We start from the raw sequence: 14771 nt of genomic DNA on the forward strand, positions 1-14771 counted from the left end.
CTCTTAAATTTGACCATATTTATCTTTGATATCATTTGGCAGAATAAAAAATGATCAAGAAGTTCAATCATGGCATTTTACAAAAGTACATTGCTTATTTTGCAATTAAAGGGTTGTATAAATTAATGAAAAAAATGAATGGCAGTTTTGTAAAGTTAGAAACAATTTCTGAAAAAAACAAAAAAAAAACTAAAAATAATAAAAACAAAAACAAATAACAATATAGTTGTATTGAATAAGAGCTATAAGAAAGGACCAAATTGCCCTTTTTGTCATCTATTCTTTTAATTGCACCAGATCAGACACCATTAAAAATGAAAAGAATACAACTTATTTTAACAGAATAGTATTATAAATAAATGAAAAGAATACAACTTTGTCTAACATTGCATAACAAAAGTACATTACTATAACATGCAGTTTATGTTATAACATGTCATCCACCATTACAGTAAAAAACTGAAAAAAAAAATAACTTTGAGTTATATCAATATTACACCAGAATAGTTTGATGGTATAATATGGTAATAAAATATTAAGGAAAGTACATCGTCATTTTTTTGTCATTTTCTTATTCTCCACGTAACGCTAGGATGAAGGTTTGACCTTTCCCTTCTACAAACAAAAATAAAGATCATTAAATGTTAAAAGAAGGAAAAATATTATCGCTACAAATGTAATTCATGACATTAAGAAACACATACCGTATGTATAACAATACCATGACAATCAGTACGAAAATAATCATTTTCCTTCTGCAACTCAAGTGTGTCTACACGTGGCAATATATTATCATTCTGAGGAACTACAATACTAAATTCTTCATCTACATCTTCATATGTATCTCTGTAATTTTTGGGAGGTGTATTGAACACAATAGACATTTTTTGATCGAGCGGGTCTGTGACATAAAATACTTGTTGTGCTTATGAGGCCAATATGAAGGGATCACCTTTATGGCCTAATCTTTTTAGTTCAACTAGTGTGTACCCCAATTTATCCCTTTTTACCCCATTTCTATTATCAACCCAGTCACACATGAAAATTGGAATTCGTTTAAAATGATAATCTAGTACCCATATCTCTTGTAAAACACCATAATAAGTGTTTTTGGCATATGTTACAACTTTTTTACTGATGTGTGTGTCAGTTGCAACGACACTAACCCCACTGTTTTGGTAAACTTTACCTTCACTAGCTTTTGTACGAAAAGTATATCCATTGATAGCATATACATCGTATTTAAGAATGTTCTTATTGGGTCCATGTGAAATCCATCTCATTGTCTATGTTATACTTTCTCTGCGCCCCCCTAACTCTCTCTCTACCTGAATTGTAATTAGATAATGAATTTAAGATATAAAGAAATACATAACAAAGAACACAACATATATGAAATGAATATAGCTCCTTTTGTAACCAATGACCAAATGTATTAATGTGGTCTTGTTCTAGCTGTGCCTTTCATTTATTAGGGTGTTGATGTTGCAAAAAAATCCATGTGTCGTCTGTCAATACGTTAATGTTAATATTATAACAAAAAAAACATACATGTAAAAAAACTTACTTGATATACGGGAGTACTTCAGATGTATTTTGCAATACAAAGAAATGTGCTTTGCTGAATAGTTCTGCGGAAACTTCTACCGATTTAGTAGCTGATAGAGGAGTACCGTTCGTAATAGGACTACTATCTACACCTATCTGAATTCCACATGTGTTATGATTGTCACGTGGAATACCAACATTATCCATCTTTTTGAGGAATTCACTAAAAAACTCAATCGTCTCTTCTGCAACATTCTCTTCTGCAATGCATCCTTCTGGTCTATTTTTGTTTCGCATGTGCCCCTTAATAACCTTCATAAACCTTTCGAACGGGTACATCCATCTAAAGAATATTGGACCGCATAGTTTTACTTCCCTAGTTAGATGAACGGTTAAATGAATCATCACATCAAAAAATGACGGTGGAAAGTGTTTCTCAAGAAGGCATAAGGTTACACATAACTCCTCTTGCAACTTATCGAGCTCATCCAGTTTGATTTCTTTGCTACATATTGATTTGAAAAAGAAACAAAACCTTGTAATAGCAACTCTGGTGGGTGGATCCATAATAGATCGAATTGCTATGGGCAAAAACTGTTGCATGAGCATGTGATAGTCATGTGATTTTAGTCCGATCAACTTCCTATCCTTCAGACTCACCAAACTAGAAAAATTAGAACAATACCCTTGAGGAACCCTTAAGTTGTATAAAGTCACACATAATTTGTCTTTTTCCTCTTTTGTCAATGTACAACCTGCTGCGGGAAGTGTTATGTTGTTCCCTTCTATCTTTGGATGCAGCTCTGGTTTTAAACCATAATGAACCAAATCCAATCGAGCTTTATAACCATCTTTCATCTTCCTGGGAACGTTCAACACAGTTCCGGTTAAACTCTCGCCCATGTTCTTTTCGACATGAATAAAATCTATACAATGTGGAATCAAATTGTCGCGCCAATACCTTAGCTGTCTATACCATATATTGAATTTCTTCCAGTATGTATTATTTTGCTGGCCCACATCTGAAGTACCCACATGGCGTGATTTTCTCTTTTTTTTATTAATCTTCCCACCTCTTCCAGTTGTAGATTGTTGGATTTCTGCCTCCTTGCCCTTAGACACCTTTCAACATTTATTAATTATAAATTTGACCCTGTTATATACTTCCTCCCCATTCATAGGTTCCGGAGAGGGTGAAAACTCTTGTTGTCCATTGAATGCCTTTTTTGTCTTCTGAACGGGTAATCATATGGTAGAAATCGTCTATGACCAGCATAACTCTGCTTATTCGATTCAGGGAGTCTAATGCAGTGTGTTTCTTCGCCACACACAACACAACCTTGAAATTCGTTGTATGGACAACCACTTAATGTACCTAGAGCAGGATAATCATTAATAGTCCATAACACTACTGCACGTAGTTTAAACTGCTCTTATGCATATGCATCGTATGTTTCAACTCCAATATCAAATAGAAATTGCAGATCATCAATAAAAGGTGCTAGGAACACATCAATATCGTTTCCTGGTGTTTTCGAAATCAATAACGAAAGCATGATGAACTTTCTCTTCATACACAACCATGGTGGAAGGTTGTAAATGACAGTTAAAATAAGCCACACACTATGACTCCTATTTCCTCTATTCACATCGACCTCGTCAACTGAAATGCCTAGCCGCAAATTTCTTGGCTCGCTAGCAAAGTCAGGATATTTTTCATCAATGGCAGCCGATGCTGGTGAATCAGATGGGTGACTTAAAACATCAATATCCACCTTTCTGTCTGTTGCGTGCCATGTTAAATCTTTTGCAGTAGTCTTAGACTGAAAAAGTCGTTTCAAGCGCGGAATAATTGGAAAGTACCACAAAACGTTTGCAGGAATATTATTGTAAATTTTATTTTTTTTGTTCATCGACCTTCCATCCTGATTTACCACAAGTAGGACATGCTGCCATGTCTGTGTATTCGTTTCTGTAAAGTATACAGTTGTTGACACATGCACGTATCTTAGTATACCCTGAATCCATTGCCTTGAATGCTTTTTTGGCCTCGTATGTACTACTGTACATTTCGTTACCTTCTGGTAACATATTTTTGATCAAAACCAATAATTCTGTAAAGCACTTATCTGATACTCCATACTTACTCTTTAAGTTGTTGTATGACTGCAGATAATTTTGTGAAATTAGGACACCCTTTATATAGGGGCTTCTCGGCATCTTCAATCACTTCTCTAAACTTCTCAGGGTTCCTAATAAAATTTTCTTCTACAGCTTCCACCATCTCTACTGTTTCTGCAGCATCTGCTGGCATTTATGTGTTCATGTTCGTGGAATCAACAACGTATGACGTGTCCATGTCAAAATTATGTTCATATATATAATTTTTGGGTGGTTCCACTGTTTCTCCATGCTTACTCCAATTCGTGTATGTTTGATCAACTCCATTCTTGAATAGGTGATCATCTACCACATCCACCGAATGAGATATGTGGTTTACACATTTGACACATGGACATGGAATTCTTATCTTTTTTTTGGTATCTACAGGATCCATATTTTTAGAAATCTTGTAATTGTGTACTGCATATTTCAAAAATCCTGCAACACCCTTTACATACGTTTCTGATGTTCTGTAGGCTCCCATCCAAGACTTATCCATATTCAGTTTATAACAGCATCAACAAGCAATATATGTTTCATGTTCATTGAATCATTTTAACAAACAATTGGTGTGCATAAACGAAAAATATCACATTACAATTAAATCCAATAACTGAAAACCAAATACTTGTTAATTCAAGACTATATAATGATATATGAGCAAACGAAATAGCAAAGATTAATATTATGAAGGTAATTGTTTTTTATGTCCCTGGATAAATTAATGTAGTATGTGTACCTATATGAATTTCATGTTGAAGTATCAATTCCTGGTTGAAGTATAAACGTAGTTGCAATGCGTTTGTAGTAAGCAGAGAATGATTCGATGGGAATGCATATTGTCTAAAAATTCATATCTACGCAATAGGTGTGGATGATCAGGGATATATCGAGAAAAAACAAAAAAAAGAGAAAAAAATTGTTCCTAATGGGGTTCGAACCCATGGCATTCCAAAATATACCTTTAACTACATTTACACTTACCAACTGGGGTGACTGGCTGTTTGTAAGTTATTAGTTTATGAAAAAAACATAACAATAAAGTAAAAGAGAAACATTTGACGAAAATACCCCTGCTTCCTCTAGAACTGATCTAAAACAAACACATTTACCATCAATCATACTTTCCTCATTTGATACAATATACGTAATTGTGGTTGCACATTGTTTTTAATTAGCCTTCACAATTAGAAATAAAAACAAATGACAAAAATACCCCTGATTCTTCACACTCTTATTTTTTAATTGTAGTTATGCACATCATATATGTATCCAAGATTAACTTATTTTTTTTTCTATCAATACTATGATGATGCATACCCTTAGATGCTGTTTCCTTTTTCTTTTCATTATATATATTGAATGACCATTATACCCTTATATCTCAAACACAGTTTCAATGGGAAATTATAACATTTTCTTTGTTTTATGATAATAACAAATAATTGACGGATATACCCCTGCTTTACCATAATCTCCATATGTTGATAACAAACATGGGACAAACTAACTAATCTAACCAATAACTTACCTCTAAAGTGGAAAAAAGTTGAAAAGTACATTGCTTTTTTTACAAAACAATGCAGCAAAACAGGGACAATACTGACTCGGTTATAAATATGAAACACAATATAAATAACAATATAAAATTATAATTATAATTACTTCCCATTTTGCCCCTAAGACAGTTATAATCAAAACAACATCATATTCCTTACAAAAAAGAGTTTCATATGTACTCTGTATTAAACACAAAATAGAGTACAACATAGGTCGTCTACACTATGTTTTTCCATGCTATCACATTCTCCTTCGCCATGTCCATTGCATCTTCCATTTTTTCTCTTGGAATGGTCATGTTTAGCATATGCCTGATGTATGCTATTCCATCATCAACTGTTGCCATTGGGTGTTCTGTTACAAACAGATGAATAAGTTTCTCAACTCTTTTGGATGGTGAGTTCATCAAAAAGTGGGGGAAATTGATTGGAACAAATACAGGCCTATGTTCAACATACAGATGTTCAATCTCTCGGAATTGGTGTGCCCTAACGATCATCTTGAAAGTTCCCAAACAACATCATTCAGAATTGGAATCATTGACAACCCACAGTTTTCTTCGGTTGGCATATGATACCAGTTACCCATAGTTGTATACCCCAAGCTTTTCGAAAACCGACCAAGCATCTCCATGTTGAGCAAATCGATGTTGACACATGAAATAAAGTTAACTTTTGTCTTTTGATACGACTTACCTGGATAGTCTGTAAAAAACCCGCCATGTACAACTCTAATGGTGAATCTCTTATCGTTTCCTTTCCCGTACTCTACTAATGTGTGTTTTTTGGTGGTTCACTGCTTACACTCTAGAGTTGGAACCTCAGATTTGCCCATGGATCAACATTCATCTTTGTTTCCATTGATCGTCGGAGTTGTTTTCACAGAGGAGGAGCAAATAATCGAAGCTATCGTAAGTTGGTAATGAAGATGTAATAATGACGTTTTTGATATAAGGGGATGCTTTAAATGAATCATCATTCGGAGCTGAAGGGACATCGACGCAGGCCATCACTTCCGATTAATAGCAGGCTACAGGGGAGGTGCAATTTGAACGACGGCTGTGATAATGATTATCGATATTGTGTTATACATTAATATATTATTTACATTAATATATATATAATATTAATTAAGTGTAACATCCATACTTGCTTTGTTTTTATCAATGTTTTAAAACCCGGGTCGACCCGGCCGGTTCAACCGGTTGGACCGTGACACGGGGTAGAAGGCGGGTCAATTGAGAGCGGGTTTTTGTAAAAATACGGACCGGATCGAACCGGCCGGGTTTCCCCTAAACCGTGGCTCAACCTCTTATGTCGAACCGGTTAAAACATGATTGACCCGTTTTAATAGGGCTTGGATAGTTGGATACAAGTAGAGAATGCCAAAACAATGAGTATGGGTTGTAGGTGGTCGGGTGTTGGTAATGGTTGACCATCCTTAGGACATGTAGGGGTGTTGGTAATGGTTTGAGACCAAAATGGGTTTATAATATGGGTATGGGTTGAAGGTGGTCGGGTGTTGGTAATGGTTGACCATCCTTAGGTCATATAGGGGTGTTGGTAATGGTTTGGGACCAAAATGGGTTTCTAATATGGGTATAGGTTGCAGGTGGTCGGGTGTTGGTAATGGTTGACCATCCTTAGGTCATGTAGGGGTGTTGGTAATGGTTTAGGACCAAAATGGGTTTCTAATATGGGTATGGGTTCCAGGTCGTCGGGTGTTGGTAATGGTTGACCATTCTAAGGTCATGTAGGGGTGTTGATAATGGTTCGGGACCAAAATGGGTTTATAATATGGGTATGGGTTGAAGGTGGTCGGGCGTTGGTAATGGTTAACCATCCTTAGGTCATGTAGGGGTATTGGTAATGGTTTGGGACCAAAATGGGTTTATAATATGGATATGGGTTGTAGGTGGTCGGGTGTTGGTAATGGTTGACCATCCTTAGGTCATGTAGGGGTGTTGGTAATGGTTTGGGACCAAAATCGGTTTATAATATGGGTATGGGTTCCAGGTGGTCGGGTGTTAGTAATGGTTGACCATCCTTAGGTCATGTAGGGGTGTTGGTAATGGTTTGGGACCAAAATGGGTTTATAATATGGGTATGGGTTCCAGGTGGTCGGGTGTTGGTAATGGTTGACCATCCTTAGGTCATGTAGGGGTGTTGGTAATGGTTTGGGACCAAAATGGGTTTCTAATATGGGTATGGGTTGTAGGTGGTCGGGTGTTGGTAATGGTTGAGCATCCTTAGGTCATGTAGGGGTGTTGGTAATCATTTGGGACCAAAGTGGGTTTCTAATATGAGTATGGGTTCCAGGTGGTCGGGTGTTGGTAATGGTTGACCATCCTTAGGTCATGTAGGGGTGTTGGTAATGGTTTGGGACCAAAATGGGTTTATAATATGGGTATGGGTTCCAGGTGGTCGGGTGTTGGTAATGGTTTACCATCCTTAGGTCATGTAGGGGTGTTGGTAATGGTTTGGGACCAAAATGGGTTTCTAATATGGGTATGGGTTCCAGGTGGTCGGGTGTTGGTAATGGTTGACCATCCTTAGGTCATGTAGGGGTGTTGCTAATGGTTTGGGACCAAAATGGGTTTATAATATGGGTATGGGTTGCAGGTGGTCGGGTGTTGGTAATGGTTGACCATCCTTAGGTCTTGTAGGGGTGTTGGTAATGGTTTAGGACCAAAATGGGTTTATAATATGGGTATGGGTTGTAGGTGGTCGGGTGTTCGTAATGGTTGACCATCCTTAGGTCATGTAGGGGTGTTGGTAATGGTTTGGGACCAAAATGGGTTTATAATATGGGTATGGGTTCCAGGTGGTCGGGTGTTGGTAATGGTTGACCATCCTTAGGTCATGTAGGGGTGTTGGTAATGGTTTGGGACCAAAATGGGTTTCTAATATGGGTATGGGTTGTAGGTGGTCGGGTGTTGGTAATGGTTGACCATCCGTAGGTCATGTAGGGGTGTTGGTAATGGTTTGGGACCAAAATGGGTTTATAATATGGGTATGGGTTGCAGGTGGTCGGGTGTTGGTACAGGTTGACCATCATTAGGTCATGTACGGGTGTTGGTAATGTTTTGGGACCAAAATGGGTTTCTAATATGGGTACGGGTTTAGGACCGAAATGGGTTTATAGTAGGTGTATGGATTTTTTTTCTTACTTAATATAAAATAAAATAAAATATCTTAACAAAGTGTTCACACGGAAAAATTAGTTAGCTAACTAGACCTTATTCTTATTTTCGTTTTATTATACTATTATCCCATTGTATATACATAAGTAAATGTTAAATATTTTTTATTCCAATAGTCATATAGTTGTATCCTAACGTAAAATTGTTAATTTACAAGGACCAAATTTGTAACATTTCTATTAGTATCTAATAACTCGTAATAATGTTTCAAAAGCCAGAACATGTTTCCAAACAACGATTTATGCTTCTCATCGTGTGAGTTCACTATCAGATCAAAATTTGGAAAAAATTTGAATTCGTCAATCAAAATTAAGCAAATATAATGGGAGGCAAACATTTTTTCCATTTTGTATTGGGCTCCAAATCAACGCGGGATGTATTCATCTATCTCACCGCCAAAAGTATGAAGATCAATCCATCAGATGAAGGAAAATCCGGTAAATTTGGTAACCACCCTCAAATTAGGACGTACTAACAATGTATTATTTAAAAGACTTTGATTTTTTCAACCATTGTATGGTTTTTCTCTAGGTTATATCGATCCCAGTTGGAATATATTTCAGTTCATCATTCGACAACATTCATCACGCATTTCTACTGTAAGTATATTCTCTGTATATGGTGTCAATGTCAGTGATTGTATTGATTAGGGGATTATACATAAAACATAAATTTTTTGATTCTTCATATTATTGTGCTTGTTGCACACCAAATGTTCGATGAAATGTGTATGTGAAATTTTGTATGTAATATAAGTTAGTCATACTTTTTTATTAAACATATAAATAATCAAACTTAATTCATATATTTCATGTCAACAGAAGAATCATGGAGGTGAACAAGGAACAACATGAGGATATGCCTGACTCTGATATGGAATATGAGCAAGATGATGGAACCCAATTTTATGAATCGGACACAGAAGATGGTGAAAATAATGACATTGACTACAATAGCCATTCATATTCGGAAGAAGAAATGCAAAGAAAAGTTCCTACAAGGTCACCTAGGAAGAGGGGCCTGACTCGATTGCCAAAGCTGAAGACCGAGTATGTCAATTCTGGTGGTAGAAAAAAACGTGTCAAGTTTGATGAATTCGGTAAGTTTACAGGGAAGAATAATGCAGTGTTTGTTAGTTATTTAGGAGATCTTGTCCGCGAGAAGGTGGGATTAAGTGCTCTTTTCTGGAAGAAAGTAAAGCCGGAAGTGAAGGACAAACTTTGGGAAGAGATTACAGTAAATATTTTTTTCACTTTTTTTAACTGCATCTCATATTTTATTAGAAATCATGTATTAAATACTAAAAAATTCATTATTGTTTCATTTTAGAGCTATTTTGAAGTTGATGAAACTAGAAAACAATTTGTGATGAATAGACTTGGTATCCTTATACGAAACTTCAGAAGGAAATTGTATGCAGCTTACATCAAGCCACATCTAGGCAATTCCAAAAAGCTTGGAGAAATCCCTGTTCGATATCGTGCAATAATTACTGAAAAAGATGATTGGAACAAATTCGTGACATATACCCAATCTGAAGAGTTTAATGTTGCAACTTTTTCCCAAAACTTCATTTATTTATCATAAAATTACCAAAAAGTGCTTGACAAATCTTTTTTTTTTGACAGGTTGTGTCACAAAAGATTGTCAAAGCGCGAAAGATGTCAAAGTAAGCTCATCGGATGGGACGAGCGGGGTATACTACTCTTAGGCGGAAGTTGGTAAGCTTTATTTTTAGCTATATCATCCATTATATTACCTTCATAGTATTCTACTTAACAGAATTTTACTTTATATTGTTTACAATTTAATTTTTTTTATCAAGATTGAAGAGAAAGCGATTTCAAAGGAAGAAATGCCCCAAGGTCAATTATGTGGTGCAAAGGACGTGAAAATAAAGGAGTATTTAAGGATGAAGATGTTAAACTCATGGCGGATAAACTAGTAACTTCAATAAACTTTTTTATTACTATTACTGTAAAGATTTTAATCAGTTTTATTAGGACAATAATTATTAATATTTTGTGTGCTAGATGGAACAAGAAAAGCAGATAAAAGAAGGACAAGTTAATGTTGAACCAGGCATGGATGCCATGACCTTAGTTTTTGGCAAGGAAAAGGGAGGATTTTTAAAGGGTGTCGGCATAGGAGTCACTTACAACAGATATTTCAATGTTCCTCGCAGCAAAGGATCATCTAAGGAAGAAATTAAAGATCTTAAAGTTGCATTGCATAATGGAAAACTTGAGCTTGAGAAAAAAGATGTTGAACTCAAGGCTTTGTCTACAAAGGTTAATGAACAAGATCAAACACTAAAGCTAGTTTTGGCTCATCATAATGCAAAAGGAGCTGACTTTCAAATTCTGTCTCATACTGTTGTAAGTAATCTTATTAACAACATGTATTTTCAATGTTACTTGTAAATTGCATTTTTTTAGACATTTTCCATGTTTCTTTATATTTGCTAGGGTATTTCAAGTGACAAGATTGTTGAAAGTAGTGAAACAACTCCTGTTAGTCTCAAAACCAAGCAACCATCAGAACCTGTAACACCAGTATGTTATCATTTTATAAGATAATCATTGATATACTTTTTTTGGTACTAATTTCTGGTTTTTCACTTGGGACTTTAACTTATTTAGGTTATTGCAAAACCCACCAAGAAACAAGTTCAAACCAACTCTGCAACTGCAACTCCCGATACACAATTGATTTCCATGCAATCTGCAACAGTAGTATATACTTACTTTACAGTTTTCAACACTTTTAATTTATCTTTTATATTAAAATATAATTTTACATATATGTCTTAAACCTTTATATTAGGCAAATACAAAACCCACCAGAAAAGCTGTTGACTCTAAGACTGCCACTATCAATCCTGACATACCAACAGTTTCACCAAATAAACCCCTTCACCAGGTAAGTGTTTTTTACATGTTGAATATACATTTCTGTCTTTTTTTCTGATTATAATATTACTTATCATTGTAGCCAATCAAGTGTACTCTATCACGTCCGTATAAAAGGAACATCGTTGCTCGTGGTACCATTCACTTATCATCAGAAAGACAATCCATTCATGGAGTTCCTCTACAAGATGATTGCTATAAAGTTTCCATTGATGAAGTGGTAATAAAACAAGCATTTCTACCCCATAAAACTGGAGAATTCACATTAGTTGAGGATGCATATAAAAGTTTTGTTCCATGGCCAAAATACCTTGTGCAATCCGAGTCAAAGGTTTGTTTAATTATGTTCACTACTTTGTGCATTACACTTTATTTTCTTCATAAAGTAGTATACTAAGGTTTTGATGAACTCAATTTTTTTTGTTTCAATGTTGTTGTTATAGGTACCAGAAATTATATCACATCAAAAACATCAACATCAAAACTCAAAGAAAAGGAAACCAACTTACATCTCATCTGATGCCCTTCTCAAGAAGACAAGGAGCAATACAAATAAGAAGAATGTCTAGTTATGTTTAGGTTTTGGTTTATGATGTGTTTGATTTTTTTACCATTATTTGAATTCTTGAAATTAGAACAATTTTTTTTTTGGTATTTTAATTAGGAATTTAATGTATGGATTTGGATTTCAATTATTACTAATAACAAATTATGAATTTTGCTTTTGTTTCATATTGTTGGGTTTGGTTACTTTAATTTAAATTATTTTGATGTGTCTAAAATTGTAGAAAAAGTAACAATAAATATTAAATTAAAGTGGCTTTAATATAAATTTGGCCATATTTTATTGGTTTTCAATGTCTCTAAAATTATACAATGGTTACTTTACATCATTTTTTAATGTGTGACTAATTGGTTAACAATAGATACCATAATTGATTGTTGTTGTGACTAAATACTAGCAAATCGTCACTTATAAAATTAATTATATGTGTCCATTTACCTAACATGGTCATGTTCACCGTAATTATATGTATCTAAAATATACCCAATAGTCTTATTACGATACCGAATAGTCCTTAATTTTAACAAAATGTGTGTCTTTATAATACTTATGATTGTATTTGACTTAATTGTGTGTCTCTGTACGATAGGCTATAGTCACAAAAATTGATTGTTTTTTGTGACTAATTATCAGCAATTCGCCACTTATGGAATTAATTATATGTGGCCATTTAGCAAACATGATCATGCTCACCGTAATTACATGTTTACAAAAGATACACAATAGTCTTAACAAAAATTAAAGTGTGTGACAATATAAAAGAAAACAACTACACTAAAACATCATGAATGTCGCAAGTTGGTGATATACAGTCACCACAGTTACTAAATAAATGTGTCTATTGACGGTTTAACGCTACAATATTGGATATTTAAGGAAAAAAATTTCGTACACATTTTCCACACTTTTATAATACGGCCACATGTTTTCATCTCATACGGACACTACATTTTAAAGTGACCATAAGACCCGTACGATGGCGTCACCTTCCGTCACACTTTCAATGAAAAAATAAAATGTCACTATATGCATATGGTCACACTTTTTTGGTATGACTGTAAGTCATTTTTCTTGTAGTGGAATACATTTAAAAAAATGGCTCTTAAGGTTGTTAACCTTTTTTGGTTCTCATTTGAACCAATATATATATATATATATATATATATATATATATATATATATATATATATATAGACACACACGACAACTATCAATAAAAATGCACTTACATCGCAATGGTAACCGGACCACAGAATGATTTACTTCATTAACTCATCAATTATATCATATCATTGATTGAATTCATTCTAATCATATCGATTCACGTGTCTACAAGTTTATACAAGGACATTGGTCCCATTGTGTGAACTTAGAACTTGAAATCTTACACTTTTGGATGGAATGATCTTTGACATTATTCGAGAAGACACAATGTCCTTCGAGAACAACTCATTGTTAATTGTCCACTTTCAATATACACATGCATCATATTTTCATATTTCAATCGTCAAAACTTCGACATTTTTATGCAAGAAAACCACATGGTGATCCTCCATTGGTTCGATTCTTTTATGCAATTGAACAAACATCATCATCATCATCTTCTATTTATTTCGGTGCATGTGATACATTCAAACAACTAATAATTTCACATACATATTCAACATGTAAAACCCTTTAAGAAAATATTTTTACGTGTTTGTAAATATGTAGGAGAAGTTTATTACAGACGATAAGAATTTGGTTAGATAAGCTGACATTTTCTTTATTTTTACTTATTACTATTTCAGTTATAGCTTCAACAGGAATGACTAATATCATAAAAGTCATAAGTTCTTAACGCGTAATTGGAAAAAAACATAATATTTATTATTATTATTTTTATTGTCACAATTTTCTCGCATAATTATCACTTTAGCCCACTTAACGAGTTTCATTGTTAATTTTGTTATTTTTTTTTGCAAAATCAGTCCTAAAATTAGGTTTAAAGTTGAAATTTAGTCCCTATAGTTTGTAAAAAATTACACCACATGGTTTTTTAACTTTATTTTTTGTTTTTATATACTTTATTTATTTTTGTATATATATATATATATATATATATATATATATATATATATATATATATACTTTTTTATTTTCGTTTTTTATATATACTTTATTTATTTTCGTTTTTAACTTTATTTTTCAACAATTTGATTTTTTATTTATCTTTTTTACATTTTCTTTTCAAATTTAGTTATTTATGGTTTTTCTAATGTTTTTATTTTTTTTATTCAAGTAAATGAACTTTAACTCAATTTAATAAATTATAACAAGTATTTTTTTATAGAGACCGACTATTATTAGTTTTCGTTCTTTTAGTCTATTATGAAATCGGAAAATATTATCTTCAATTTAAACTATTGATATCTCATATAAAAATATAAAAATATGATTTAATTTGCAATTTCAATTCATAGTTAACTTTGTTATTTTTTTGCAAAATCAATCCTAAAATTGGATTTACAGTTCAAATTTAGTCCTTGTAGTTTATAAAAAATTACAGTACATGGTTTTTTAACTTTATTTTTTGTTTTTATAAACTTTATTTATTTTCGTTTATATATATATATATATATATATATATATATATATATATATATATATATATATATGCTTTATTTATTTTTGTTTTTTAATTTTATTTTTAAACAATTTGATTTTTTTACCTTTTTTACGTTTTGTTTATTATTATTTTTTTCAAATTTAGTTATTTATGGTTTTTCTAATGCTTGTATTTTTTTATTCAACTAAATGTACTTGAATTCAATTTAAAATA

General features: G+C 33.3%; 1 protein-coding gene across 1 annotated transcript; it reads right to left on the reverse strand.

Annotated features, from left to right (window-relative positions):
• Positions 1 to 426: 426 nt before the first annotated feature.
• On the reverse strand, positions 427 to 3862 carry LOC145105705 (uncharacterized). Its single transcript, XM_079042788.1, has 7 exons — positions 3696 to 3862; positions 3466 to 3610; positions 3204 to 3371; positions 1568 to 2670; positions 705 to 846; positions 607 to 615; positions 427 to 459 (listed from the first exon to the last, which is right to left on the reverse strand). Exons 1-7 carry the CDS (start codon positions 3860 to 3862, stop codon positions 427 to 429), a joined length of 1767 nt encoding a protein of 588 aa, XP_078898914.1.
• Positions 3863 to 14771: the final 10909 nt, after the last annotated feature.

Source organism: Lactuca virosa, chromosome 4, assembly GCF_052849685.1.
Source record: "Lactuca virosa cultivar CGN04683 chromosome 4, Lactuca_virosa_CGN04683_v6, whole genome shotgun sequence".
NCBI classification, from domain to species: domain Eukaryota; kingdom Viridiplantae; phylum Streptophyta; class Magnoliopsida; order Asterales; family Asteraceae; genus Lactuca; species Lactuca virosa.